This window comes from Talaromyces amestolkiae (assembly GCF_001896365.1).
Source record: "Talaromyces amestolkiae strain CIB chromosome Unknown scaffold31.1, whole genome shotgun sequence".
Classification (NCBI taxonomy): domain Eukaryota; kingdom Fungi; phylum Ascomycota; class Eurotiomycetes; order Eurotiales; family Trichocomaceae; genus Talaromyces; species Talaromyces amestolkiae.
In genome coordinates this window covers 105,231-132,709 of record NW_024468067.1, presented here as the reverse complement: position 1 = coordinate 132,709, position 27,479 = coordinate 105,231, and the positions used below count along the sequence as shown (strand labels likewise).

At 46.0% G+C, this 27,479-nt stretch overlaps 6 protein-coding genes across 6 annotated transcripts; 3 read left to right on the top strand and 3 right to left on the bottom strand.

The window, feature by feature from the left end:
* Positions 1–202: 202 nt before the first annotated feature.
* Positions 203–4,431, bottom strand: BHQ10_010263 (uncharacterized protein; the record flags this gene model as incomplete). The annotated part of the gene is made up of 4 exons (XM_040872874.1): positions 203–789; positions 2,979–3,143; positions 3,209–3,715; positions 3,786–4,431. 4 exons carry the CDS (start codon positions 4,429–4,431, stop codon positions 203–205), a joined length of 1,905 nt encoding a protein of 634 aa, XP_040738765.1.
* Positions 4,432–5,390: 959 nt separating this feature from the next.
* On the top strand, positions 5,391–6,530 carry BHQ10_010262 (uncharacterized protein; the record flags this gene model as incomplete). Its single annotated transcript, XM_040872873.1, has 1 exon — positions 5,391–6,530. One exon carries the CDS (start codon positions 5,391–5,393, stop codon positions 6,528–6,530), a length of 1,140 nt encoding a protein of 379 aa, XP_040738764.1.
* Positions 6,531–7,551: 1,021 nt separating this feature from the next.
* BHQ10_010261 (uncharacterized protein) lies at positions 7,552–10,214 on the top strand (the record flags this gene model as incomplete). Its single annotated transcript, XM_040872872.1, has 7 exons — positions 7,552–7,884; positions 7,935–8,612; positions 8,662–8,943; positions 8,992–9,255; positions 9,307–9,484; positions 9,540–9,829; positions 9,876–10,214. The coding sequence occupies 7 exons, from the start codon at positions 7,552–7,554 to the stop codon at positions 10,212–10,214; spliced, it is 2,364 nt and encodes a 787-aa protein (XP_040738763.1).
* A 637-nt stretch (positions 10,215–10,851) lies between these two features.
* On the top strand, positions 10,852–11,397 carry BHQ10_010260 (uncharacterized protein; the record flags this gene model as incomplete). The annotated part of the gene is made up of 1 exon (XM_040872871.1): positions 10,852–11,397. One exon carries the CDS (start codon positions 10,852–10,854, stop codon positions 11,395–11,397), a length of 546 nt encoding a protein of 181 aa, XP_040738762.1.
* A 7,983-nt stretch (positions 11,398–19,380) lies between these two features.
* Positions 19,381–20,746, bottom strand: BHQ10_010259 (uncharacterized protein; the record flags this gene model as incomplete). Its single annotated transcript, XM_040872869.1, has 2 exons — positions 19,381–19,553; positions 20,281–20,746. The coding sequence occupies 2 exons, from the start codon at positions 20,744–20,746 to the stop codon at positions 19,381–19,383; spliced, it is 639 nt and encodes a 212-aa protein (XP_040738761.1).
* Positions 20,747–22,854: 2,108 nt separating this feature from the next.
* Positions 22,855–23,601, bottom strand: BHQ10_010258 (uncharacterized protein; the record flags this gene model as incomplete). The annotated part of the gene is made up of 1 exon (XM_040872868.1): positions 22,855–23,601. The coding sequence occupies one exon, from the start codon at positions 23,599–23,601 to the stop codon at positions 22,855–22,857; it is 747 nt and encodes a 248-aa protein (XP_040738760.1).
* Between the last annotated feature and the right edge of the window lie 3,878 nt (positions 23,602–27,479).

Below are 27,479 nucleotides of genomic sequence, written 5' to 3'. Positions count from 1 at the left end.
TGTATACATGGAGGCCCCTACAACTCCTTATATAGGTCCATGAAAAGGAAAATATGCAGATTATAGCCTATTATCTCTATATGACATCGTTGCCAGGCCTCAATCCACCCAGCTACACGTACAGGTTGGTGTAAAATGCTGTGCATATAATTGGCAGCCCTACGAGGGTTCATGTATAATCCAGGGAAATTACCTCAAGTTTTTAGAGGAAGGGAGACATCGAACCCCACTGCGGCCAAGGCGTCATATCCATCGCAATATTAAAGAACTCCGAACCAATAAAGTCAGGATTGAGTAAAGCATCATCAGTGAAGCTCTCATAACCGAAATTTCCCATCTCAATCTCACCAATAAGCTCCGGCCGCACATACGTCGGACGCAACTTATGGAATTGAGCCGCCAGTATGCTACCCAACATATGCGCCGCATGGCACGGCAATCCGATTGATCTCAGCCACTCCACGAGTCTTACGACAAGATTGTCTAGACTAGCTACATCATAATTTGCGGCAGTAAGCTTTGCTTCGTATGTATGCACAAGACGGCATAGCGTGAGGGCGGAGAAGGTTACTATGTGGTATATATGGTCTGTCAGATGACGTGTGCGTTCGTCGGTAGTCTCGATAGCGAGGTTCAATATGATTTCCGAATGGTGCACCATTTCAATGACGATAGTTTCGATGGCCGCTGAGCTGTTTTGTAATTTTGTAGGAGACCTCAGAGACTGACCGTAGGCTAAAAGATGGGCGAAGTGGAAGCCCATTTGGAGAAATTGTGAGCGGGGTTGCTCTACATGGAAGTTAGCATCGTGGACATAACATGAATGGGAATAATGACGAACCAAATAGCGTTGTCCAATCTCGTCGCCAGGTCTGGAGAGCATGCTTCATCTCTGGAAGGTTTATATTTGATCCACAGGAGTGTGTATAGATAATCCAGTATAGATTGACTTCGGCCACCATTCTGGCCTCGTAATTCGTGATATTATCCAATTCTTTTAGGAGAAGGCAATGGTCAATCTGCCCTTGATTGAGTAACGCTTGTCTTCGAGTTCCTACGCAATATCTACCATCACAACTATTAGAGCAGAGTTATAACTGAGGCATACGAATACGTACTGTAAATGAGCCAAACACAAATGATTCCACAGACACCATGCATCAATGTGGGATCTCCCAGCCGGAGTACTGGAGCTACCTCTGAGCACCTCCACAAACTCAGGACTAGCCATTGCTTGCTGCAGCGCATACCCTGTCAAAAGCCAACTGTCAACACTAAGAGGTACCTGACCTATTGTCGTTGACCATAAACTTAGTATAAGTACCGCCTGGAAGTACTCGGTCGGTTGGGGCACTATTAATAACGAAGATGTGACTAGGCGCATTGCCTCTTGAAACAATTTTGGCGCAAGTCTATCGGCAAGATCTTGGGTTGTGTGCCGTACTGCGATGAGGAATATACTGCATAAAAGTAAGGGTGATTTGCTTATTTGCGAGAGTAGGGTTGCAGTTGATATGTCTTCGGGAAATTTTACCCAGCGGCCATAGTGAATGTGAAAACTTATACATGTCAGTCGTAGTGTTCAAAGGAGTCACGGCAGCTTGAGACATACAGTTCGAGTAGTGAATTTGCGGTTGGCATCGGTACTAGTCCGGTAGATATAACATCAGAATTTGAGGGTATCTGAATACTTTCTGGTGAATGTACACCGGCATCTGTAGCAGCATCCCTGAGAAGAAAGACGGGGGCTGCATTTCTATCAACTGTTGACGTCGTATTCGACGTCGTGGTTGTAGGCCTTGTATGAGCACTGTCGTCTGAAGTGACTAGTACGTTTAATTTGGCATCAAGTCTGTCCACAAGTCTATCAACAGTTCTCTCTAATCGAGCGAGTCTGGAATACTATTAGTTATAGCACAATAGCCCCTTGGCAATCAACTAGAGCAAAAATACCTATCGTCAACCGAAGTTCCTCGTTCGGAGGACTTCGAAACAGTATGCCTCTTCAACGTCAAAGAACAAACTTGAGACAACGTCTCACATCTCAAACAGGTACCCTCCCCGCTCGACGACATATAACACCTCGTCTTACATTTCCGGCACAGATCGCACGCTTTCGATGCCCTGCCGGATGACGATCGGAGTGGAGGCATATCCTTCAATCTGTTAGGCCGTAGGGATGTGAGTGGCACCCCCTACGGCTAATTATGTGAAGTCTGCGAAGATATTTGAAATGTCCACAAGAAGGGGGATATCACATAGCTACAGCACGTCAAATATTCTTATCAGCCAAGAATAACCTGCAACGAAGACACTCTTATCGGCGAAATGTCGTGATCAGTCACGTGACCAATTTAGGGCGGATAGGATAGGCCCGTCCCGATAAGGATGAATTATTTACTAGATAAGGATTTAGGGCTATTTTACGTAGCCCTAGCGGCAGGGAAGGCTCAGTGGTAACGTAGATCAAATCCTGGGACTCTAGAGAAAATGTGATTGTATCGTGTGCGTTTGACCTTCGGGACAGCATCTATGGAAGCAAGCTATTCCATAACATACTGAACTGTCTAGTATGCGAGCGACTTTTAGGTCTAGTGGGTTGCAACAACATTTATATAAATACATTTCAGAGCTGGAGTAACTTTGCTTGCAATACTATTAATTTGGAATTCACAGCAACTCTCGTTCCCTCAGGACAAAGTCGTATCAATTTATACCGTTTCAGAGACCTCTGAGCGGTTATGCCCGGGCTCAACGCTCGATATAACCACAACGCCTTGATCCTTACCATCAAACAATCGATACAACACCTTCCAAACTAAAATCACAACTGCAGCAGCTATAACGCAAGAAGCTGCAATGATCAGCCCATGCCGATAACGCGGCGCATCTAACGACAAAATCAGCATCTCGCCTAATATGACTACAGCTGACTGCAATAGTGGACGGAGTGGACGTAGTGGATGCAGTGGACGTACCTTTTGTTCGAAATAGCTGATTACCCGGGAAATTGGCAAGCTGGATACTCATGACATACGCAGCCAGGGCCACGGGTCGTTTGTGGTCTTCCATCTTTGCGGTGAGCCAGGCTGCGTTGATGGCTTGAGCGGATCCCATGCCCATTTGTGTCCATACCACGCCTCCTAAAATGCATATCGATTAGATTAAAACATACAAGATCCAAAACGGGATGGAAATGTATACATACCGTAGAGAATCCATTTGTCGACTCCATTAGCTGCAAGCGCCAACCATAATAGTCCCGCAGCGCCCCATAAATATCCAATAGCGATGTGAACGCCCCTTTCGCCGAGTTTATCACTACTAAATGCCAACGACACGGAAAACACCAACGCGCATGCACTCCCCACGGAATTCAAACCATTCGCCTGCAAACTCGTAAAACCCAGGCTCTTGATAATAGACGGTGCATAAGTATTCATCGGCGAAATCATGATCATGGACAGAAACGCAGCTACTAGATGGCCGTACAGTCTCCAATCTGCGAAAGTCTCGAGGATGTGTGAGGGGAGTACAGGTTTTCCGTATCGAAGACCCTTTGTTGGATCGTCTTTGATAACACGATTGATCAAGATGGTCGCCTCACGAGGCGTGAAGATGTTGTAAGATTTTCCGAAAATATGTTTGGGTGTTGCTGCGCTGTGCGGGAGGTAGAAGTACATCACCACGCCCAGGAAGCATGTCAGGCTTCCTTCTGATCCTAACATCAGCAATAATATTCTAAAGAATTTCCAAATGAAAGGAAGGGAGAAAGATAAACAAACCGATAAGGAACAACCACTGCCATCCCCGCAACCCTCCTCGCCCTGCCAACGACAACAACCCAATCGCAAGCGGTCCCCCTAAAATCCCCGCAAAACTATTTGACGCCCAGAAAATCGCAAACCTCGACGCCAGTTCTTGGTTCGTATAAAACTTGGAAATATACAAGGCAAAACTCGGGATGTAACCACCCTCGAGAGCACCGATGAAAAACCGAATCGCATATAAACCGGACGCGTTCCGGACAAAGATCTGACACCACGTCGCCACGCCCCAGAGGACCATGGTTACAGGCAAGAACCGCTCAGCGCCGATGTACCGACTTATCATGTTAAAGGGTAGCTCGGTGATGACGAAGCCAACGGTGAACAAGGTCTGTGCGAGATTGATATTTGAGTTGTTGACGTGCAGGTCCGCGGCGAAAGTGGAGGTTAGAGCATTGCTGATATTTGTGCGGTCGAATTGAAGGAAGCAGAAACAGAGGACGATGAAGGGTAAAAGGTAGAGGTCTACTTTCAGGAGGGCTTTGCGCTCTTCATTGGGTAAAGGCTGGATGTTGGGGTCATAGCCGGGTACGCTTGCTATGATGGGTGAATCGTCGATGGTGTTGTTCGTTTGATATTCGAAGCCTTCTTTTGAATTGCCCATTTTGTCGGAATTTAGGGTCCAGCTAGGGACAAGGAATACTTCCAGAGTTTTGCTATAGCTGAGCTGCCCATCATTGAATCCGCGATGCTGGCTTTAATATACAATTCCATAGATGCGTAACGAGATGTATCAGCACTCAAAGCTATCCCCTGGCATCGATGTTATCATTGCGCCGATAAAGACGTGATGAGGTTATTCACCTATCAATCGCGAAGACGTAGCTACGCTCGGCGGCGTCGTCGTTATCAAACTTATGGCATGCCGTCGGCTTGCCGGCCGCTGCAATCGTTAAACTTGGGGCTAATCGAATCAGATCTAGTCAATGGGGCCAAGTAGTCAGTTTGATTGGTCAACTCTCAATACAATATGGCGAATTATGAAAAGGGTATGTAAATTTGAACTCGATATTTGGTACAAGAATGAGCCAATTACATTCATATCCCGAATCTTGACCACGTAGGAACTCAACCTCAGTTAAGTGATTTCATCTTTCAGTTTCACGATTTACCATCACGTTATTGGGTAATTACATGTATACATTGTACAAGGCTTGGCGCTTCGATCGGCAAGCTTGCATCAAAAAATCGCGTGGGACGGTATTTTTAGTGTATTATGCTGTGTTCGCGTTTTTTTATTACTTAGTATGGCTTGTGTCCGTGAACTGGTCCAGAACGAGACCGCGGCTCAGCTGGCTTTCCCATGCCAATAGGATACTGTATCCCGCTAAGCTAGAAGGACGCGCTTACTTATCAGCTAAGCAGGACTAATCTAAGCGATCCATTGTTGCAACAATTAGGTGCCGATGGGAAGCCGTCGGAAGTGAGGATCACATCATGTTTGTGTTTATTTCAGCATAATTTCGTAGCTAGGAGGTTATAAATTAGTTTCTTGAAATATATGGATTGTCAGTGTTCCGCTTTTCACCAAAATTTCTAAATCCTTACTCAACGGGCTCTGAAATGGAGCAAAATACACTCAAGAGAAGAGGCGTCGGCCTAATCGGCGTCGACAAGCAGAAATCTTTCGGAGGATATACACTTTTCTGCCCATTGACTAGTGATGTCGCCTATCTCGTTGATATCAATGGGAAGCAAGTTCACTCATGGAAACTCCCTGGCAGAATTGGCCGCCATGCCAGAATTCTCCCAAATGGTAACCTCGCAGTCAACACCCTCCGACTAGATCCAGAGCGCACAACCAACGACGGTGGTCCATTTCCATTCCCATTTTTCAACAAATACGGCGGGGGTGTCATGAGTGAACTCGATCCAGACGGAAATGTGGTGCGCCAGTTTACAGATCCCCTCGGCCACCACGACCAATACCACTTCGGAGATGGCCGGTTATTGTACACAAGTCTCGAAGCACTGTCTCGAGAGGAATCAGCAAAGGTCGTTGGAGGCGTACCCGGCACGGAGATCGATGGCATCACGTACGCTGACACAATCAACGAAGTTGACCCGAACGGGAATCTCATCTGGCACTGGAAAGTCTCCGAGCGCCTGCCCCGGGACGAATATCCTCTCCAACCACATTATACACGCGAACACTACCCGCTCATCAATTCCGTCTTCCCCATGCGAGACGGAAAACACATTCTCGCCTCAATGCGATCTGTATCCGCAGTCATCATAATCGAAAAATCCACCGGCAACATTGTGTGGAAACTCGGTCCCGAAGTCCTAGCTCAACAACACAATGCTACCGAGCTCGAGAACGGCAACATCCTAATCTTCGACAACGGCGCCTTTCGTACTGGCGAGTCCATCACTTATAGTCGCGCCATCGAAGTCGATCCCGCCACCAAAAAAATTGTATGGGAATATCGGGACCGGTCGCAGATGCTCTACTTCTTCACACCGTTCATGGGTAGTGCTCAACGGCTCGCCAATGGCAATACATTAATATGCGAAAGCGCATTTGGGCGGATATTCGAAGTTGCGCACGATGGTTACGTGTGTTGGGAGTATGTCAATCCGCATTTTGCGCCGTATTCGGATGAGGGCACGGCGAAAATATTTCCGGGAGAGTCGAATGCGCTGTTTCGGGCATATCGGTATTCGGGGAATGAGATTCCGTGGCTAAGAGAGGCAGACTGAGCTGTGGATATTATAATCAAATCACATGCAAATATAAATACATAATGGAAATATAACATTTCCTTTGTATAAAGTCAATTCCAACGCCATAAAGCATAATCAATTTAAGTTGTGCCAACCTTGGTAAGCTTATGATATAGTGCTCTTTTCAACCCGGCTACCTTTGTCCCCAATGATTTAAATTCCCAGCCTTTAATTGACTATCGATATCGGATGGATACTACCGCCATGCTCTTTGTCCGCTTCCGATAAATTGTTACACGATGTAGTGAATATTCCCCGCGGTAGTGTGTCCTTATCTCGAGTATCTGCAATGACCAATCGCTTTTGTCCCTGCGTTCGCAGTAGTCGCAAGAACTATTACCCGCATTTACCCGCAATCTGAAGGGGGATCTTGAGCAGCAGCATATCTGACCGGCTGCACACGACCTTTACAGACTGTTTGCGATGTTGCATTGAGGTTGATACGACTTCGAAGGGAACGATTGGGGCGTTTTCAGCCAACGCCACCTGCACGTATGGCGCAATGAAGCATGTTAGATTAAGCTGAACGTGAAATGGAACTGGGATCAGGGCACGGGTCATTTGACCAGCGAGAAGCTGGCAGGGGGGGTTGGACGCCCAACATGTGTCGTTTGTACAATTCACCAATTGTGGCCATGCGATTGATAAGTTCTCGAAGAATTGGGGATGGGATGGACCGAAATGTTGGAGTTTTGGAGGTGTCGGCAAACGGACGCTAGCCTGATCAGGAAGGTGCGCCTGCCGCCTTCAATGGCGAACGATACGACCTCAAAAACGTGATTGGCCCGACGCTTCTTTTTAATCTTCTTTTCATCTTCTTTTCGACTTTGGTTGCTTTTGTGTCGGAATCGCACCATCATGGCTATCCTCGGCCTATTGCCACGCCTATTCTCACTTCGGAACGGTTGAATTGCCTATAAAGGCCGGGGTGCGGCTCAGGAGGTAGCTTTTCCAGCAACCGGCGTTATTGTTCTTTCTCTCTCACMCCTGCCGCACCATGTCTGCTACCGTGGTTGAGCGTAAGCACAGCGACTTCAACGCTGAGCCGTCTAGCGACGGCGCAATCAGTGAAGAAGTCCGCTCGGCCCATGGCGATTCGACAACTGTCACAAAAGAAGCAGAGACCGATATTAAAGGTGTCCCTGTGTACAACGCCGACGACGACTATGACGATGAGACCAGACACGACACAATCATCGTCACAGGCGCCGATGCTGCTAAACATCTTCTGCCAATGCGAGATGACCGCGAGCCGGCGTTGACGTTTCGCAGTATTTTCCTTGCGACCCTTCTCTCTGGCTTCCAGGCTGTCATGTCTCAAATCTACGAGGTTAGTTGGCTTTTCTGTTCTGTGAGCACGACGACCGTCTGACCATTCAGTTCAAACCGACCTATATTACCATTCAAGGAACGTTCATCGTTATTATCGCCTACTTTCTCGGTAACGCCTGGGCCAAATTCCTTCCCCGCGGTGACCACTTCGAGGCACGATGGAGAAGCAAAGGAGGCCAAGGAGAACTACCTCTTTGGATCAGGATCATCTCCTTCTTCAACTACGGGGCTTGGAACCTGAAAGAGCATGCTGTTTGCGCCATCACTGCCAATTCTGCATCAAATGGAATGGCAAGTGTGGTCGTGTTTGCCGCGCAAAATCTCTTCTACGACCTGCCTCTAAGCACAACTACCGTGGTTTTGAGTACTCTCTCCATTGGTCTGTTTGGCTATGGCGTGGCAGGCCTCATTCGTCCTATTGCTGTCTGGCATGTTGAGTCGGTTTATTGGGGCACTCTTCCGCTTGTCAAGGTTCTTCAGGGCATGCACTGGCAGCAAGTCAAGAACTCCAAGCCTCTCCGTTATTTTTGGTATGCCTTTGGAGGAATGTTCACATATGAGTGGTTTCCAGCCTACGTCTGGCCATGGCTCAACTCCGTTTCCATCCCATGTCTGGCCTCTATGCATGCGACTGGAGAGACAGCGGCTGTTCTCACCAACCTCTTTGGCGGTTCCATTCCCAATGAGGGACTAGGTCTTTTCAACATTGGATTTGACTGGCAATATGTAAGTGATGTACCTGTGATTGTTGATATCATGGACTAATATTGTGTAGATTACCTCGTTCCAGACATCGTTGCCTCTGAAGTTCCAATTGAACCAAGCAGCTGGCTTCTTGGCGTGCTATGTCGTCATGATTGGGATCTACTATGGCAACGGCTGGGGTGCGAGGTCGCTGCCATTCATGTCGACACGACTTCTCACTGCCAATGGCACGTCCTACCCTGTTTCTAAAGTTTTCGAGCACGGCGTGCTTAACGACGATGCCCTGGCTACTTATGGAGTTCCTAAGCTCGCGGGATCATTTGCCTACGCAATGTTCATGGCAAATGCAGCTGTATGTCTTTCTTCCACTGCTCGCTGGACCCGAGACTGACAATAATAGATTGGAGCTATGGTTGCACACTGTATTCTCTTCTGGGGCAAGGATGTGATCAAATCGTACAAGAACTCGAGGAAAGGACAATCCGATGACCGTCATCACCAGCACATGGCAGAACACTACAAGGAAGCACCAGCATTGTGGTATGGCGGTGTGATTCTCTTCAGTTTTGTTCTCGGTCTCGTTGTTGTTCTTAAGGAAAATGTCACCCTACCGGTGTGGGCCTACATTATCTCCTTGATTCTAGGAATCATTATCGGACCTTTTGTAAGTACGATGCTCATCATCACAGGATAACCACTGACCATCTTACTGTAGAGCACTCTTTTGTATGCACGTTTCGGAAACGGTATCGCTACAAACAATCTGTCAAAGTTGGTGGGAGGTCTCCTGGTGCCTGGACGCCCCGTTGGTAACATGTACTTCGCTGCTTGGTCCCACAACGTCATTGTGAATACGGTCAATCTATGTAACGACTTGAAGATGGGTGAATATCGTGAGTATTTTGATAGTCAACTCTTTGCTGCCCTACTTGTCTAACGCGTTGACAGTCAAAATTCCCCCTCGTGTCATGTTCGTCACACAGATATACGGCACCGTCCTCGGTTCTTTCGTGAACTACGCCGTTATGATTGGTATTGTTACTGGCAATCGGGAGCTTCTCGTCGATGGCAACGGTGATGCTTCTTGGAGTGGAGCTACAATTCAGTCATACAATACCAATGCCGCTTCATGGGCACTAGCGAAATACCTCTACAAGTCCGGCCAGACATATTCAATCGTTCCTATTGGTCTAGCAATTGGCGCTGCCTGTGTGGTCGTCCACTGGGCCGTGGTGAAGGTGAGTTTGCCTACTTCTCTCTAATCAACTAAGCTAACCCATCCAGTTCATCCCCAAAATTCGTGGTGTCTCGCTCTCGGACTTCAATTTCCCACAATTTATCCAATTCGCCGGATACATCCCTTACAATTCACCACAGACATGCGTCATTTTCAACCAAGTCGCATCGGGCTTCTTTGTGCAGTACTATCTTCGCAACTACCATCCGCGTATCTTCAGAGACTATTCGTATCTGATAGCAGGTGCTTTTGACGGCGCTAGTCTGCTGGTGCTGTTCATTCTGTCGTTTGCAGTGTTTGGTGCGGGTGGTCCTTCGATCCCTTTCCCGCAGTGGTGGGGCAACAATATCAATGGAAACTATGACTTCTGCCCGGTGACCGATTGATCTTATTCTGCATGAAGGTGGTCGTCTGGGTCAATACGCGTCGCATGTATCTAGTCACATCCCGTGTTTCTAGCAATTCCCTAGGATACTTATCTAGGAACGCGAATCCTGGCCTTAAAGCTTACTTCTAATAATTAATGATATAACATCATGCTACACTTTTTTCACAATATTTCCCATTATTTTATCCTATAGATACGCAAATTGCATACTGTAGCAAGATGTGGCTTTCTGATACGCGAGGTACAAGTTTCCAATCAGCTTGTTTCTCATAAGCCTCTACTGAATTACTTGTAGTTGTTACAAAACAGCATAAAATGCGTTGTCGATGTGAGATGTGACTCATCTTGTTACCCGGCAACAAGTCGTTCTTTTTAAATCACTGGGGATTTCAAGACAAGTTGAGTCATAACAGGTCGGATCACAAACCCTAAAAGAGTGGGCATTTTTTTCTCGGGGAAACTAGCCAGTGACAAGCATCTCCGGGTCCGACACATATACAGTCATATCTTCCCCTCAAGGAGTGTTCCTTTTAACAGAAAAAATAATTCCACATATATCATCTCCACTCTATAAAGAGCTGGGTGTCTTTCACAACGGTAGAAAATAAACCATCCGCACGAGACATCCACGCGCCATGTCCCTTCCGACTAAAGCTCAAAGCTGGCATAGAAACAACTTTATCATTTCCACAGATAAGACTCTACTATCCATCGCCTCCATCAACTCTGCCTTTGACGCAGAATTCATGTACTGGACTAGTTCCGTCCCAGACAGCGCCTTGGAAGAAATCATCCGAAACTCATTCTGTTTCGGTCTCTACGAAAATGCGCGCGAAACGGACGTCACAGCAGGAACCGGAAGTAAGGAAGAAGAAGAGCAAAGGGAGTACAAGCAAATCGGCTTCGCGCGTCTCATAACCGACTGCGTCACCTTTGCGTATCTGACAGATGTCTACGTACTGCCCGAATACCAGGGTCGAGGACTGGGTGGATGGCTGCTGGATTGCGTGAATGAGTTGTTGGAGCCGTTACCGCATCTTCGATGGACTATGCTGCGAACGTCGTCACGGAAGAGTAAAGAGTCCTATGAGAGGAGGATGGGAATGAGTATCTTGGCGTATCGGGATGTCGAGGATGGTCCGGTTATGATGGGAAGGAAAGGGAAAGGCAATAGAGTCTGAATAGATCCCCAAGGTTGTGATAAGTGCCTACCTAGAGCAGGACTGAAAATGGCGAGTCAGACGTCCCTAAACGATCGAGACAAGTGCCTATGATGGTCGGCTGGAGTTACAACTTCGATTGGTTGATTAATTTAGCAACATAGTGTAGTTCTGGACTTCTGCATGACCCGACGTATCCCTACTTTACTAGGCCGTACGGGAATGGGACCTATGAACAGTCCAATCTTTCGAGATATTGCCAATTCATCTTCACGGCTATATGAATTTACATATAACATGTATAATTGACTTTGATCCAAATATCTAAGGTTTCCAATGCTTTCCTAGCTCTCAAAACGTCGCATGACTTGCACAAAGGTTCCGTACTGGAAAACATGTTCATCAAAGCGAACAAGAACTACGTTTGTCCAGCCTGCTTCAAGTCATACTCTCAAGCCAATGACTTGTGTCATGATATCTGTGGGTGCGATATTCTGTGGACCCCAGCTGCCGACTACGAGACTGATAGAAGCAAATATCTAGTTAAATACTGACCTGGGACCCCGATTCAGGCTATTTCACTATATATTTGCCTCTGTCAGTCTCGTATTCGACACATTAGTTCTTTTTACGACTTCTCCATGGGGGTAGGTCTTTAAATACCCGTGCTTGCGCTTGGCCCAGAATATTCCATTGAGCACAGTACGCAATTCTTTGTGATATCTTTTCTATGGAGACTTGTATATAAATTGGATGAGGATTCCCAGATAGCGATGTTGAGGGAGGTGTACACGAATAGACCTAGTTCCATACGTATATTGCTCTGTGTTGAGGTGCCTAGTGTCACATGATGGTAGGGACAGAAGCTTGACCGACGTATGGTTAATTTACACCATTTTCAGCTGTCGGATGGCCTGAGGGCACTCCCACGTAGCAGCTGAAGACCAAACTACATCGGGCGAATGAATTAATAATCATTGTCAACAACCACCTATTATGGACACAGCCCCGGAAAACTGGCCAATTTGACAATCTAGTTTTCAACTATACGAAATGCAAAGGATGATTATTTATGTCGATCCAGAAATCTTATAAACGAATCGGTTTCTTGAATCAAAACTCTAGTAGCTACTACGGAAATCTTTCGAAAGATTGTGCCATACAAACTGTCAGAGAGTGAGACTTCTTAAGCTATGAGCTGGCTGAATCCAGTTGCAAAAGTTGACAATATGCTTTCAAAATTTCCGCCACCATATTAACTACGGCCCAGACCGTTTCTCCGCCTAGAAGCTTCGACCATATCTGAGCAACACTATAACCCAAATTTCTTTGACATTCCAAGTCCTCTTCGCAATTCAATTGGCCATATTGACTCTTTGCTTCTCTTACCATATCCGATATGTAAGCGAGCAACCGCATTTCATCGTCATCAAGGGGAGCGCCCGAGGTACCTGATAATATGACATCCAACCATTTGCTAATCACGAATGCGCATTCGAGGGCGCACAAAGAATGCTGCAGGGACCAAGAAAAAGCTTGTCTATGCGCAACATTATTGACGCCCAGTTTAATAGGAATGCTCAGAGCGTGCGCCGAATATAGAACAGTGCGAGTTAGATTATGAGTTCTTTTCAAGCGAGGGCTTTGACGAAAATTTTGAGCAATTGAGCCTGGATCTCCAATACTGAGAGCTCGCCAGTGGCCAACATCGACATGTAATCGTATGTAAGCCATGCGGAGTAGTGCACTCGAATTGAATGATATCGGTCCCGCTGGACTGCTGGGAAGCAAAGATGAATCGGGATTTTTCTCCCATGAAGCTTGCCAATTGCATAAGGCTGTTTCCACATCTTTCACATCTGAAGGCGATAAAAGTTCACTGACGCCGATCCTGGTATTGCTCAGTTCTCGTAATAAATATATATGTTGAATCAGTGCCAAAATCAGGATATATCCGCCCAGCGAAGAGTATTGCTGGTACGTCGGTTTTCGTGAGAAAAGTAGGGAAAGACTATCCTGGAAACCTGGCTCAGGCAAAGCTTCTCTCCGCGCTTCCTGCCATTCATTCTCGGTCGGTGCCTCCCAATCCACTTCTCTCGACGGCAGACAAAAACTGAATTCTGAGTTGAGGATTGGTGGTGGCGTATTGTAAATAATGGTGTGAAAATTAAAAAAGCAGAATGTGATTCCAACAGTCCTTTTAAGCCCCTCCTCGTGAATCCATTGGGCCCATGTAGGGCTCTGCAGACTTGAGTATTCCAGAAGCTTCTCTTCTCGCAAAAAAAGGGTCAATATACTTTGCAGGTTGATAGAATCATTGCAAAAGATTTTTGAGTCGCCCCAGGTCGACATTGCCATAAGCAGAAGTAGAGACTGGGCAATGGGTAACGGATCCCATGGGCAATTCTCGTCTTTATTTGCTCGAGAAGGCTGAACCACTTTCCGAGGTATTCCGTGGGATGTTAAAGACAGGGAATTCAAAGGCTGAAATGCGGTGAAAGTTTCATCTTGAAGTTTAACCTTGCGGAGGCGAAGGCGCTCCATACATATGGCACGAGACGATCTGAAAAGCTTGATGGCATTGATACCGTCAAATGAGTACTGAGCTCCAACAGCTGCTATAGCCATAAGCAACTCAATAGGACATTTAGTCGGCGAGAACGTTGGAATGTGCAGAAATGGAAGGTGACAGTGAAAACCATTGATATACGAAACAATATACCGAGCCAATGTATGCCGGGATGGGAGTTGAAACTCTGGGGCGAGGAGCGATTTGAAGGGTTCCATTTTTGCTGCAATACGACTCCAATCTGTCTGTGAGATACTCCAAGGCTCATTTAGAGATGTGATAGCTGACGCTGATTCAAATGAGGGAAATGCAGAGGAAAATTCGTCAAATAAAGATGTGGACGATGGTTTTGAGCGATGAGGGGTAACTGGGCTTGTGTCGTGCGCTGGACAGTCTCTCTGGAATGACGAGGCTCCGGAGGCTCCAAATAAAGGAGCTTCAGCGAAAGAAATAAGAGGTTGATCGACGAACATTGAAGGCAAGTCGGCTGTTGATTGTAAGCCCATGCTGTCAATAAAATCGTCAAAGTCTCTGTAATCGCGATTGAGCTGGGCCCAAGGGATGCTCGAGAGCTCTGCTGAAGAGCTCTCGACGGAGACTGATGTGTTCAAATCCATGGAAGAATTACTCAAATTGAGCGTATCTGGAAGTTGAATCGAGTCAATGCCAGCGATAGCCTCCGAGGGAAGGTTCTGTTGGCTTTGTGAAACTCTTCGTAATGACGCGATGCCCGGACCTTTGCATTCCCCATCCTCAGAGGTCATTTGACATGAGTCAGTCATCTGAAAAGAAGGAGCTTTTCCACTCGTCACATTGGGATGAAAAAGTCCGGCATGGCGGGAAAGTAAATCACTTGTATCTTTTAGCAAAGGCCCATTTTGCCATAATAGATAAAATGCATGACTTACCGTCTTGCGAAACTCGCATGGCAAGACTCACAACTGAAAGGCTTTTCTTTAGTATCTGCTTAAAGGTGAGTGGAAAGACTAGCATATCATATACCTGGGGAAGTATACGTAGCCGTTCATGTCGTTGTAAATGTTCATTTCGTAGGAAGCGCTTGGCACAGAACCGACAGCTAAAAGACCTATTTTCTTTCTTTCGGTTCTTAAAATGGCTTTGTTCATTTCTCTCATTGCTTTCTCGACTCGGTTTATGACTCTCCCTCGATGCCATGGCTAGTTGTTCTTTGAATAGTCAAGGGTTCAGAACGCGATGACGCGAAGGAATGTTGAATCATCTGCTAGTGTAATCTATAACATAATCTTCAAGCGAGCAGGCCACGAGCACGTGATGACGCTGCATTTTCTCCTCTATCATCCCACTGGAGAAAAAGACATACGATTAGCAAAAATATTGTCAAAAATTCATGATCAAATGCTAATACAAAGATTGCCTTACGGGATCAAAAGCCGCGGGTCAGCTTTAATGATGGTGATTGTCTTTGATTGGCCCAAGCGGCCAATTGCCGTAATTTGGTTTCATAGGCCTTGGAAGTCGCTTGGGGAAGTCTCCAATTACGGGTCACCACACAGAGCTGGAATGTCTTGGCATTTTGGAGAAAAGTCCATGGTGTTGGAACGAGCGGATGTGTAAAGCAACCGTAAGAACAGATTTGACCAAAAGCGGTGCATTTGAGAGCAGCTAATGCAGATCAAGTCCTTAAGGCGACCTATTCACGGTACTGCTAGCTATGGGTCCAGTTCGTCGGTTTCGCATATCACACCAGCAGATTCGACCAGCACGTCCGGCTACGAGAATTTAACGAAGTGAGGAACCGTGTGTACTTGTTGACATAATGGCCTATAGGCCACAGTTTGATGTTTTTATATGCCAAAGTGCAATGATCCCGCAACGAATGAGCACCGTGTGCTCAGCAATCAATAAATAGTTTTACTTGCCACTCAACTGTCAGAAACTGAGTATACTGCGAGATTTGGGGATGCATTCGACAGCATGTTGAGTCTGTTAGAAGATACTGATAAAACGAAGGAGTAAATCCAGAAAATGTCAAACTTCACAGAAATGTCACAAGAATCCGGCAACCGTGCCTGTTAGGGCAGTCTAGTACCACGCGTATTGCTCATGGTAGGCTCTACGAGTTCTCTTCGAGTTGAATCGACTTATACATTATGATAAAGTATCCTGCGTGTCGCTTTGGGTTGGGTAAATGAGTCTAATACGGACGATTAGGATACAATCAATTCCCTCCGGTGAAACTGTGCCCAAATTTAGAGAAACGTCGAGCAATCTTTTCTTATCTCTCTACATCCAATTGACCAGATAATCGCACAAGGAATAATCCTGCGTGAGACAATATCCAGCTTCATGCGTCAGCGACTGAGTCATCGAGAAATAAGCGGCTCAAGGAAATGCTATGTCTTGGCATCTTGGGGAAGGAACAATCTATGCTATACAGCTATATAAATGCAAAGGAATAGCTCATTCGAAGCGAACCATCCACTACTTCCTATTTCCATCTAACACCTTTTCTTTGAGGATTTACCAGCATGAGCGTCACAACACAGGATGTTAAGACGGCGCCCACCCGGCCACTGCCTCCAACAGATCAAATTCCCGATGGAGGCTACGGCTGGGTGTGTGTGATTTGTATCTTTTTGAATAATGCTCATCATTGGGGCATCGCAAGTGTGGGTGGAATTACCCAGTTATAATGCCCTTCTTTGCTGATCGGGCATCTTTGCAGAGTTACGGCGTCTTCCTCTCATACTACCTTTCAACATCTGAATTTCCTGGAGCGACAAGCATTGAGTATGCCTTCGTTGGAGGTCTCATTACAGCGACAGCCCTTGTTACTGGCCCCCTGGCATCCGCAATCACAAACCGTTTTGGTATGAACGTCACGTTACTTTGCGGAGTTGCGTTCAAGACTGCAGGCCTCCTCAGTGCCTCATTCTGCACACATATGTGGCATTTGTTCCTCAGTCAAGGAGTTGCTTTCGGGCTTGGCCTTGGTTTGCAATATTTGTCTACTGTAGGGATCATTCCCCAGTGGTTTCATCGGCGACGTGGACTAGCTGCTGGTATCGCAGCCAGTGGAGGCGGTACCGGGGGCCTCATATATTCCCTCGCTATCCAAACTTTGATCCAGAAATACGGGGCTCCGTGGTCTTATAGGGCCTTGGCAATTATACAATTCTTTGTGAACACTATTTGCGGGCTCTTGATTCGGGATCGTAATAGATATGTCGGAACAGCTTCAAAACCTTTTCAGCCGCGGCTTTTCATTCAATGGCAATACTGGTGTTTCCTACTTTGGAGTGCTATGAACATTATGGGTTTCACTTCGGTCCTCTTTTCTCTCGATGACTTTTCTACAAGTATAGGACTGAGAGCGCAGCAGGGATCTATTATTACCGCGGCTTTGAACATAGGGCAAATTGTTGGTCGCCCGGTGATGGGGAGGCTTAGCGATTTTATAGGCCCTTTAAACATGGCCGCGATAGTATCATTCATAACTACTCTGCTGTGCTTCTTAATGTGGCCTTTCGTCAAAAGCTATGGAGCAGCCATTGCATTTGCTGTGCTGACGGGCATTTTCTTCGGGGGAATATGGACTGTGCGTGATCAGTCTCCACCACATATCGACGGGAGTTGCTAATGATTTATAGTTGGGAGGGCCTGTTGCCGCCGAAATTGTGCCTCTGCCTGACCTTCCGGCCTGTTTGTCTATGATGTGGCTCGCTGGTGCAGGTCCCGCTGTTGGTATGTTGATTATCTTCTCCTTTGCATCTGAACGATCACTCAGATTGCTAGTCGCTGAACCAATCTCCCTTAAACTTCGGACAAGTGGTAAGAACAAATATTTCAACACACAAATGTTCACCGCGTCTTTGTATTTGGGAGCGACAATTTGTATCTGCTTAATGAGGCTCTGGAAATATCGCCAACATATCGACTCACGCACTTCCACACCAGCTCCGTCTGACAAAGATCAGTTCAATCCCTCGCGCAAGAGAAAATCCAACGGCGGCCTATGGTATGGCTAGATAAGCCCATTTGGGTATCATGCTCTCTTTTTCTCTTTCGTCTGGTCTTTTCTTTTACCTTTTCTTCTATGCAATGATTTAGACTACTCTCTATTTAGGTGGTGGGCTCCAGGGATCGGCAAGAGAATCTTCAGTTGGGGAGAATTGTGTCAACAAGTTTGATAGTGAGTGACGTAGTTCACGAGCTGTCCGACCACACGGATGATCCGATTACTTGACCGAAAAACGCGTTGTGGGCGGCCCAAGTGATCTTCAATAAGCCACCTTGTCAACTCAAATGCCCCCGGTTTGCTCGAAACCCTATCGAGCAAGGTCTATCCATGAACCAGCTCGCAAAATTGATGTCTCATACTCCCCCCTTCACGATAGACGATACGGGCGCATATTTCACGCTGACGTACGTGCAAACGGTCATCAATTGACCCCAAGCGAAGAGGTTTCGCTAAAAAAAGATGAATTGTTGATATGTATTCCCTAGTAGTTGTTCAAAGGACTAATATGGTAGTCGAGATGGTCAATGTGATACTGGCAAAGCATGGTGATGACCCATACAAACAGCCAGGGTAAATTGGCACGCAACTTTTGTGAAACGGCGCCCAAATTTATCATCACGATATTCATGAGACTGTTTCATTGGGATTGCCTCACGTGACGATCATACTGCAGGATTAGTCTTCACCTACACGTACCGCATACTGCATGATTCTTCCTCCTACAACTGCCTCATGAGAGTCAGCCGCTCGCCTCTGCAGGTTGCTCGTCATCTCTCACGCAGTCAAGACTTGCCTATGTACATAGATTCATAGTGCCATTACAATACAAAGACACTTGCCTCCCTGTAAGGGAGCGCGGACGGGGCCCTCGCTGACGCTACGGTCTAACGCGTTTACGCGTAAGACCTCAGCGACAGGTGACCCGTTGCGGCCAAATTAGACATACATTTCCCATCTTGACTGCTTGAGGTCACCAATAACAAGCCATATAACTACGAGCCCGCCAAGAACGGAGATCTGAAGGTCATCAAAGCGTAGTTTGATCTTATCCAAAAGACCGTGCTTCAATATGGTATCACTACTAGTGATATACACACCTTTGGCGAGACAGGCATTGCAATGGGTCTTACTGTGACTGCGAAAATAATTACATGTGCTGATCACTACGGGAAGCGTGCAATTTTATAGACTGGAAATCGTGAATGGGTGATTGTGATCAAATGTATCAGCGCCTCTGAATATGCGCTTGCGCCTTGCATTATCTTTAAGTACAAATCCTTGAATTTAGGGTGGGCCGAAGAACTTCCAAAGATTTAGATGCTAGGTAATAGCCCAAATGGATATATCTTCAGATGAAACTGCCTACGCTAGCTTCAAAAGGTGCTAATTCCGGACATATCACGCTTCCAAGATGGGTATCGGTTTCTTTTTCTCAGCTGACATGGTAGCCATTTGACACCTCAATTCGACAAGCTTTACGCTGAAGGTGGTACCGTTCCAATTTGTAAGCCTCCGCAACCGTCACACCTCCTTCAACCGCGTGACGTGAGTTGTTTGGCGGTTCTGAGGCGTTCGTACGGCGAATTGGTGGAATCGAAGACCCGCCTAGGGATCAACCATATTGATAACAACGATTTCCTCATGGCCTGTCCCAGGGCACGAACGAAGATATTTAAGCCGAACACTATTAAAATAGCTTCAGTGCAACTAGCGTTGCTCTGCATAGCACAACTGAGGTGCTGCTGAATCTCAAAATTCATTTTAAAGACCCCTACCCTCCCTGGTAGCGCAGGCTTCTTTCATCGAACCACTTGTCAGAAAAAGGTCTCAGAGCCCTCCAACACACACGAACTATCGATCAACCAGCTGATTAAAGGCTACGGATTGGATATGAACTTAGCCATATTCATAGCATACAAAAACAGCATTCTACGCGCAGGAAATGATAGGAAATGTTGATCAAAAGTTATTGAAATGGCCAAACGTAGAAAAACTCCAATCTATGAATGTGGATTGTGAAGTGCGAATGTTGTGACTTAGGTTATCAAATCATGGAAGGTATATGCACATCTCTAGTCCTTTGGAATAGGGTATTGTCAGATTTAGAAAACCACTCCCTTCCTTTCGGAGATACTCCAAGAGGTCCTTGTAGCGAGTTGCCGAGCTTATCGTATTGTCAATTATGACCACTGCACCATGACGGAGGCAAGGCTGAAGCAGCCTAAGGGTCGGAAGGGTTATTGGAGCCCAGACTAGAAAGTCAGCCAAAAAAAAAAAAGAAAAAAGGGGAAAAAAATAGAAAGAACCAAATGAAATGCGAGAAAGGACTTACTATCTAGAAGAAGTAGATCTATCTTGGGGACATTTTCCCTCAGCGTCTGTAGCAAATCGCCTTCTCGGAGGTCGATGTTTTGCGCTACTGACGCTCCAGCCTCCGCCCAGTATTTACGAGCTTGCGCAGCTTTGGCTGGCTCATGCTCTGTCGCTATCACGACGCCCTTGCCACCAGAAGCTTGCAAATTCGCATTGACGGCTAGACTGAGATATATAGTGCTAACCCCAAAGCTAGTGCCGGCTTCCACGACACATCTGGCGTTAATTGCCCGCGCTAATTGGTAGACAAATTGACACTTCTCTTTGTCTAGAGCAATGAATGCGTCGCGTGTAGCGTCGTGTATAGCATCGGATGCAAATGCGGTGATGTCCAATTCAGACTCTTGTGCAGTAGATGCTGCGTGCAGGCGATCCAGAAGTTGAAGGACGTGACCAGGCACACCTGCATCTCGTAGGGGGTTCATTTTCGATAACGAATCGTGTGGAATCGTGTGAAATAGTGACCTCAACAATATCTTGATTTCTAGTATTCTGCGTTTGCTGAAAAGGGGAAAAAAGAATGAAATGTCAATCTGGGTCCCTTATACAATAAGAGGTTTCACCGCCCTGGTTTTATCTTTACATACGGGTCAACCAAGTCTTGGCATTATGGAGGTTTGGAGAACAAGCTGTGATTGAAACGAGGTCACTAGCACGCCATCATATTTGCCCATAGCGATGAGATGGATTGAACATCAGGCTCATTCCGAGGCGGGCACAAATTCCATTACCACTTTGGTCGGCATTTTCCCAGACGTCCATTGTGTGACTGTTTCAACTTCGTATTTTGGTTGCTTCTCAGCGCTATTTCAGTGTTACCGAGAGGAACCGGAACGTGATGGAGAAAAGGTCTTGGCATTTTGGGGAAATACAAGGAGAATAATCTGTAAACCTGGCACTTTGCTGGTTCTCATTAACCTTCAGGCAAGTTCCGGAATGCTGACCGGCCCAAACCGCCCGCTCTAAACAGTTTGCGATATCTTTGGAAGCTAGTTACTACTGCATGTCTTTCTCCACCGCTCCTCATCGTCTTGTCCGCCACCAACGCAGCCGTACTGGATGCATCACTTGCCGGTAATGGCGTTTTGAGCCCCTTTTCTTGTGCATCTACTCATGCCATCTAGAATCCGTCGTGTCAAATGTGACGAGACTAAGCCTTCCTGCAAACGTTGCTCCTCAACAGGTCGCCGGTGCGATGGTTACACCAGTACTATGCAGCCATCTCCGATACAGTATTCCGTGATTGCGACCGGGCAAGCTCGACCAGAATGTGAACAAAAATCCAGAGCTTCATTTCAATTCTACTGCGAGATATTCGCACCCATTCTGTCCTCTCTTGGAACGAACAAATTCTGGGACGCGATAGTTCCAGCAACTTGTAGTACTCACGAAAGCATTAAACACCTGGTGATCGCTACCTCAACACTCGGGACAGTACCATTTCTCGACCATGGCCAGAGAAATATCATGTTTCTTGTCCATTACACGAAAGCACTACGGCTCTTAGGTGATACACGCGATAATAATGTTGTCGTCGTCCTTATTGGCTGCATTCTTCTAGCAATTTGTGATGAAATCCAACAGCAACGGTCTGGTCCAAGTCCACACGTATTGTTTGGTCAGAGAATCCTCAGCTACCATTTCAACGGATCGGGGATATCCGATCGACAGTACCCAATTGACGAGATTGCGCTGGTTTTGTCCCGCTTGAGTACACCGCGGAGATTCGAGGGCATACAGCAGATGCTACCAAGGCAGACGGCCAGCTAAATATCGGATGTTCTTAATACTTTTCCTCCTTAGGTTGCAGCGGCTATTTTCTATTTTAGCCTCTCTCATAGTCTGGCCAGTTCATTGAACATGCCTTGGAATTAACAAGAAATTATTCAGCGTGTGGTACCATGAGAATCAGATATCACCCGCTAAATAGTTTCTACTTTGCCACGAACTTTCTCGGCCACTTCCTTCTCGTGAACCTACTAATGAGCAAGCTGAGTATAAATGCACGCGTTGTAAATGCAATCTCTGGAGGGTACATGGTGCCCAATTCGATTTCATGATCTTATCCAAATGATTCATTGAGACGGTCTCCCATGCAAATTGCCAGATTCAAAAAGATTGTTATCAGTAGTGCTAGTGTTATGTCTCGGGCTTTTCAAGACTTTGAGTAGTATGCAGTCCACTAGCTAACGTGCAACTTGCGGCTGGATATATGCACCGTCATGATTCACCACTACAAGGTATTGAGCTTATGGGCTTCAAACGCCATACCTCCTCGCCGTTCAGAAGCTGGCTGTTCTGTCCCTATTCTAAATTTGAAGGCTAGGGCCCCTAAATACCGCCATTTTATTCTTGTACAATTTGAAAGCAAAAAAGACTTCAAGGATAGAGAGTCGATTATCTAGGGTTCAAAATCTTGGTTGGAATAACTGTATTTCAGACCCTGTTAAGGATTCAAAAGTAAGCTAATTCTCAGAATATATCCTTCCATTTTGGTTCTCAAGCAACGCGATATAGCTCACTTGGGAAGCTCTCACCATGGGACAAGTCCCTCGGTGGCCGAAAAGCTTCCGTGTTGTCCGTCTACAGACGCGTCGGCAATCAGGCGGCACGCTTCCGTGGCTCCAGCAGCTGGATCCCCACCTTCGCTGTGGAATCCATTGAGGTTTGTCTGTCGGAATCCTGGATCAACCAGGTTCACTTTGAAGCCAGACTTTCTCAGCTGCTTAGCATACATTAGGCCGATCATGTTCACTCCCGCCTTAGAAGTAGAATAGGCTTTGAAATCATAACCGTAGAAAGGTGAACACGGTAGCGTTGTCAGAGTCATTGATCCCATTCCGGAAGACATAAAAAGAAGTCGCGGACAAGCAGCTTTGCTCAGAAGGGGAACGAACGCCTCCGTGACACACGCCGCACCAATGGTGTTCGTTTCTAATATTGTGCGAAACTCAACACGTGGAGAAGATTCGTTCACAAACATGATTCCAGCATTATTAAAAAGAACGTCCAGTCGTTCGTACTTATTTTCGACATAGCTGACAGCGGCGTTGATTGACTCGTCAGATGTAACGTCTAGTTGCACAGCTTCAATGCTCGTATTTTTGGCCACCTTCGTCACACTAGAAGCTGCGGCTTGTCCTTTAGATAAATCMCGSGAGCCGATAATAATTCGGTAGTTGGGCTGCTCTAGAGCAAGCTTCTTCACGCATTCATATCCGAGGCCTTGATTTGCACCCGTGATGAGGACAATAGTCTCGGAGAGTGGTGCCGGAGACATGATGTCAATGAAAATGAGATAGAGTATTGTTGAGAATATGACCAATTCGGCGAGGAAGTCGAACAAGATGTGTAGATATTTCGCTTGCTGGAGAAAGTATGAATCAGTATTTTCGTGGGTTCTCGGCTCCTATTTATATTTAAGCCACAGGGACTTTTGCGAAAGTGATTAGAAATTTACTCGGGGTTAAGCATAATATCTCCTAACGCCAAATATCTACAAATTTTATGAAATAACACCAAGATGCATGTAACTATTCAGGCATTGCCAGTCCCGCATTCCCTCTTGCAAGTGGCTATGAGCCGAGATCGCATAAATCCGCTGTGCCTTCTTGATTGGTTTGCTCGCTTACTAGCGCCAACCTAATGTCAAATGAACCACTAGTTCCCGTTGAGTATCGATATGCGGCTTCCATTGGTCATTTAAGTAGTCTTGACCTAGAGTCATCTTAACCTTGAGCTCCGAAGGCCTCGATAGCGGAGGGGACTTTTGTAAGGGCTGGAAACCCAACATTACGTCGCTCACGCCGTGTTACCCATTTGTTACGGCCTTAAGAATTCCGTTGTACCCGATCTCTGGTTTAACTGGCAGCGTGTAAGGTCGCAAAATCTCTTCGCCTATCTAGCGGTATATTCATTAGGGATGCTCACGTATTTCCAACTTGCAGCGCGGCCAAAGCACTTTGTACCCTGTGGAACCTCTGTCATTCGTCGCTCGAAATCTATGGCCAGCATGGGCGAAATCGACTTTACTACCAAAGGCCATGGCATTGTTGTCGCGTTTGAAGATCAGATTCAGGGGAAAACCTTCGCCACTTTGGACCCATCGAGAGGAGAATTTGCAGTCAAAATGCTATAGGTATCGCAAAGCCTTCTCCAGAGCGCCTGATACATTCGGCCGGTCGCTCGAGCGCAAGCAAAGTGTCATTGATGTCATGGATCTGGTATCCAAAGAGTCTGTGCGAATCCCCTTCGTTGAGGGGATGCTTGACTCGCTTGCCAGTGTTCGGAAAGCTGCCCAGGAAATTATAGCAGACTCTGAACATTTCATCCCATTTGCAAACCGATAGCCCTCCATTGTATAGGGAAATAAGGTCAATAATGTCTGGCTAATCTTCACATCGCTTGCGCAAATGCTATATCTATGACATATTTGAGGTTCAACGTGGAGCTGAGAGCTGCACTGATCTTACTAAGAAACGTTGGGAGCAGTTTTTGTTCAGCTTCAGAACGTGAAACTGAGACTGATATAGTAAAGAATAACTTTATAATTTTAGAAATCCTACCCCTGTTTATCTAAGCTACAACGCGGTCCCTAATATTTGTCACATGATGACGCTCAAGGGCTCAGTGAGCGTGACCCCGGACTGAAATTTACTCAGTGAGCCGGACCATGAGAGCCCTCACAAAAGCGGCGGCAGCCGAAAAGGAAAACTCCATCTGGCAGGGAAAATCAAGTTCGTATAGTCACCTACGTACTTGATTTTTTCTGACGCCCAGCAGCTTTCCTATTCCATTTTAGTGTTCATCCCCTCGCCATTTCTACTCCCTAAGTAAAACTGAGCACGACTCTAAGCTCTATAATCAGATTAGCGAGCCTTATATTAGCTCACAGATATACTCAATAATCTAAAGACAAACACGCTAATTTACTCATTAAGTATAATAAATACCTTTACAGTGCTGGCACATCTATTCAATCACTATAAACTGGATCTCCTCTATAAATATCATATTCACAACATTGAATCTAAATCCATATACTTTATCTCTCAATGTCCGATCTATCTACTCGACCTCATATTAATAGCAGTCAATTAAAATACCCTTACTATATTAATCTACTTCGATAACAGGGTAGTATGATAGTATGAAGAGACCTAAAAGCCATGCAGATTACGGCTCSAAGAAGGGAAAGCAGGGGAAGACATTGTAACGCCATATCTTAATCACAAGCCATCCTACGCACGGGATGAGAACATATCCTCTATGCGGCATATCCGGCGGGCTTGCTTGTAGGCCACCACACCCTATAGTTTCAGATACAAGGACACTCCTAGTGAGCCCTATTTAGGAGTATTATATAAGAACTGGACCTAAGTACTAGAACAACATCCTCCTAATCCTCCTAATCGCGTAGTTCTTCCAGACCCCAACAGTCTTCTGACTCAACCTCCTTGGTGGCTTGTTATCACGGAATGAGTCAGCGCTGGCCACATATTGCAGTAACACCGCAATGGCACTGGGCTCACTAAAGAGAGGGCCTCCGGAACTTCCTTTGCGGCTGTACGTAAATAAAATGGTTTATCCCGTATGAACCGGATTGTTCGTCCTTATCCTCTGGGTCAGCAGGTCCTCCAATTAAGCATAACCTCCGAACGACTGTGTACAAACAATGACACACAGATGTTAGTTACTTTCATTCTATTAGACACACAGGGATACAATACAATACGCGTTCCCACTCAATTTTTCAATTCCCACCTCCGCAAATAAGAAGTGTCTGAGTCTTGGCAAAATTACCCGATATGGGTATTTCCTCTTTAGGAACACCACCTGAGTTGCAAAGACCCAGCAGTAATAATGGTACACATCCAGCTTCCTTGGAAAAACTTGATTAGAACCTTTACCTTGTCACTATCCTTTCACTTATGAGAACGGATTTAACCCGGACTTTAGTTCACAATTTCCGGGCTTTTTATTATTATCACCTAACGTTGCTCAGACCTGAATTCGGAAGAAAGGTGGAAAGCCATATAAGAATAAACAGACATCGCACTTGTAAGTTTATAGAAACAACATAAAAATTCTCAATAAGCAATACAGTCAGCAACAAAAACAATGGCAGTTCCAATTCACCTCAGTGGCCTCTCGGATAGAGAAGCCTGCATCGACACATTCCTCCGCTTCACTCAAGGGCTCGACGAATGCAACGAGCTATTAATATCCTCTGCATGGACTGAAGACGCCATTCTCGACCTGACGCCTATCCAGAAGATCGGCTTGACGTCTGGCGTTACCTCCACGCGTGATGCCATTGTGTCGCAATCTCTCAATGGCGTAGGACGAATGGACTCGCATCATCTTGTCGGTAATTGGAGAGTGCATATACAGGTGGACACAGCTTATATGACTGGCGTGGGTTTGGCCCAGCATTATCCGCCTACGCTCGGTCCACGACCAGAAGAAACGGAAAATCGTTTGTTAATGGGGAATCGGTACAACGTTGAATTGCGTAGGGCAGAAGACGGACTTTGGAGAATGTCGAAATTGGTTATCGAAAATGGCTGGTCAGAGGGAAATTTGGCAGTTATAGAGCATTAAGTCATATGAAACATATTGGACAAGGTGATCTGTTCAGAAGAACTATGTATCCTCATACTTTTAGCGAGACAGTTTAATCTCTGGCTTCACAATGAGATTCAATTGACTCCGAGCGTTTTTAGGAAGTAGAAGAATCAACTTTCAACAAAAGAAACCTTTCAAAGGTAAGGCTCTTGAAAGACATAAGCAAGCTGATGATGATCTTATTTAACGAGAAATCGCAGAGGCCGATTATTACGACGCCTAGAGCAGTTTTTTGCAATTCATGAGTCTGATAAATTCACCATACATGATTTGCTACTCCATGATTTCTCTTAGTAAAGATGCTATTTTTCAAAAATCAGATTCCCAAAACATTGAAAAAGTCTTTTTTATCATCAAACTCCGGCAAAACTACTAGTTACGGTACTGAATACAAATCAAAGTATTATGAATATGTAACATTGCCGGATTTAACAAGACGACGTCGCGATTCAATTTGTCATTACCATCCATCCTAGTTTCATGTGTAGCATAAAGGTGAAAGTGATGTGAAGCCGCTTCTGACTCGGCTGA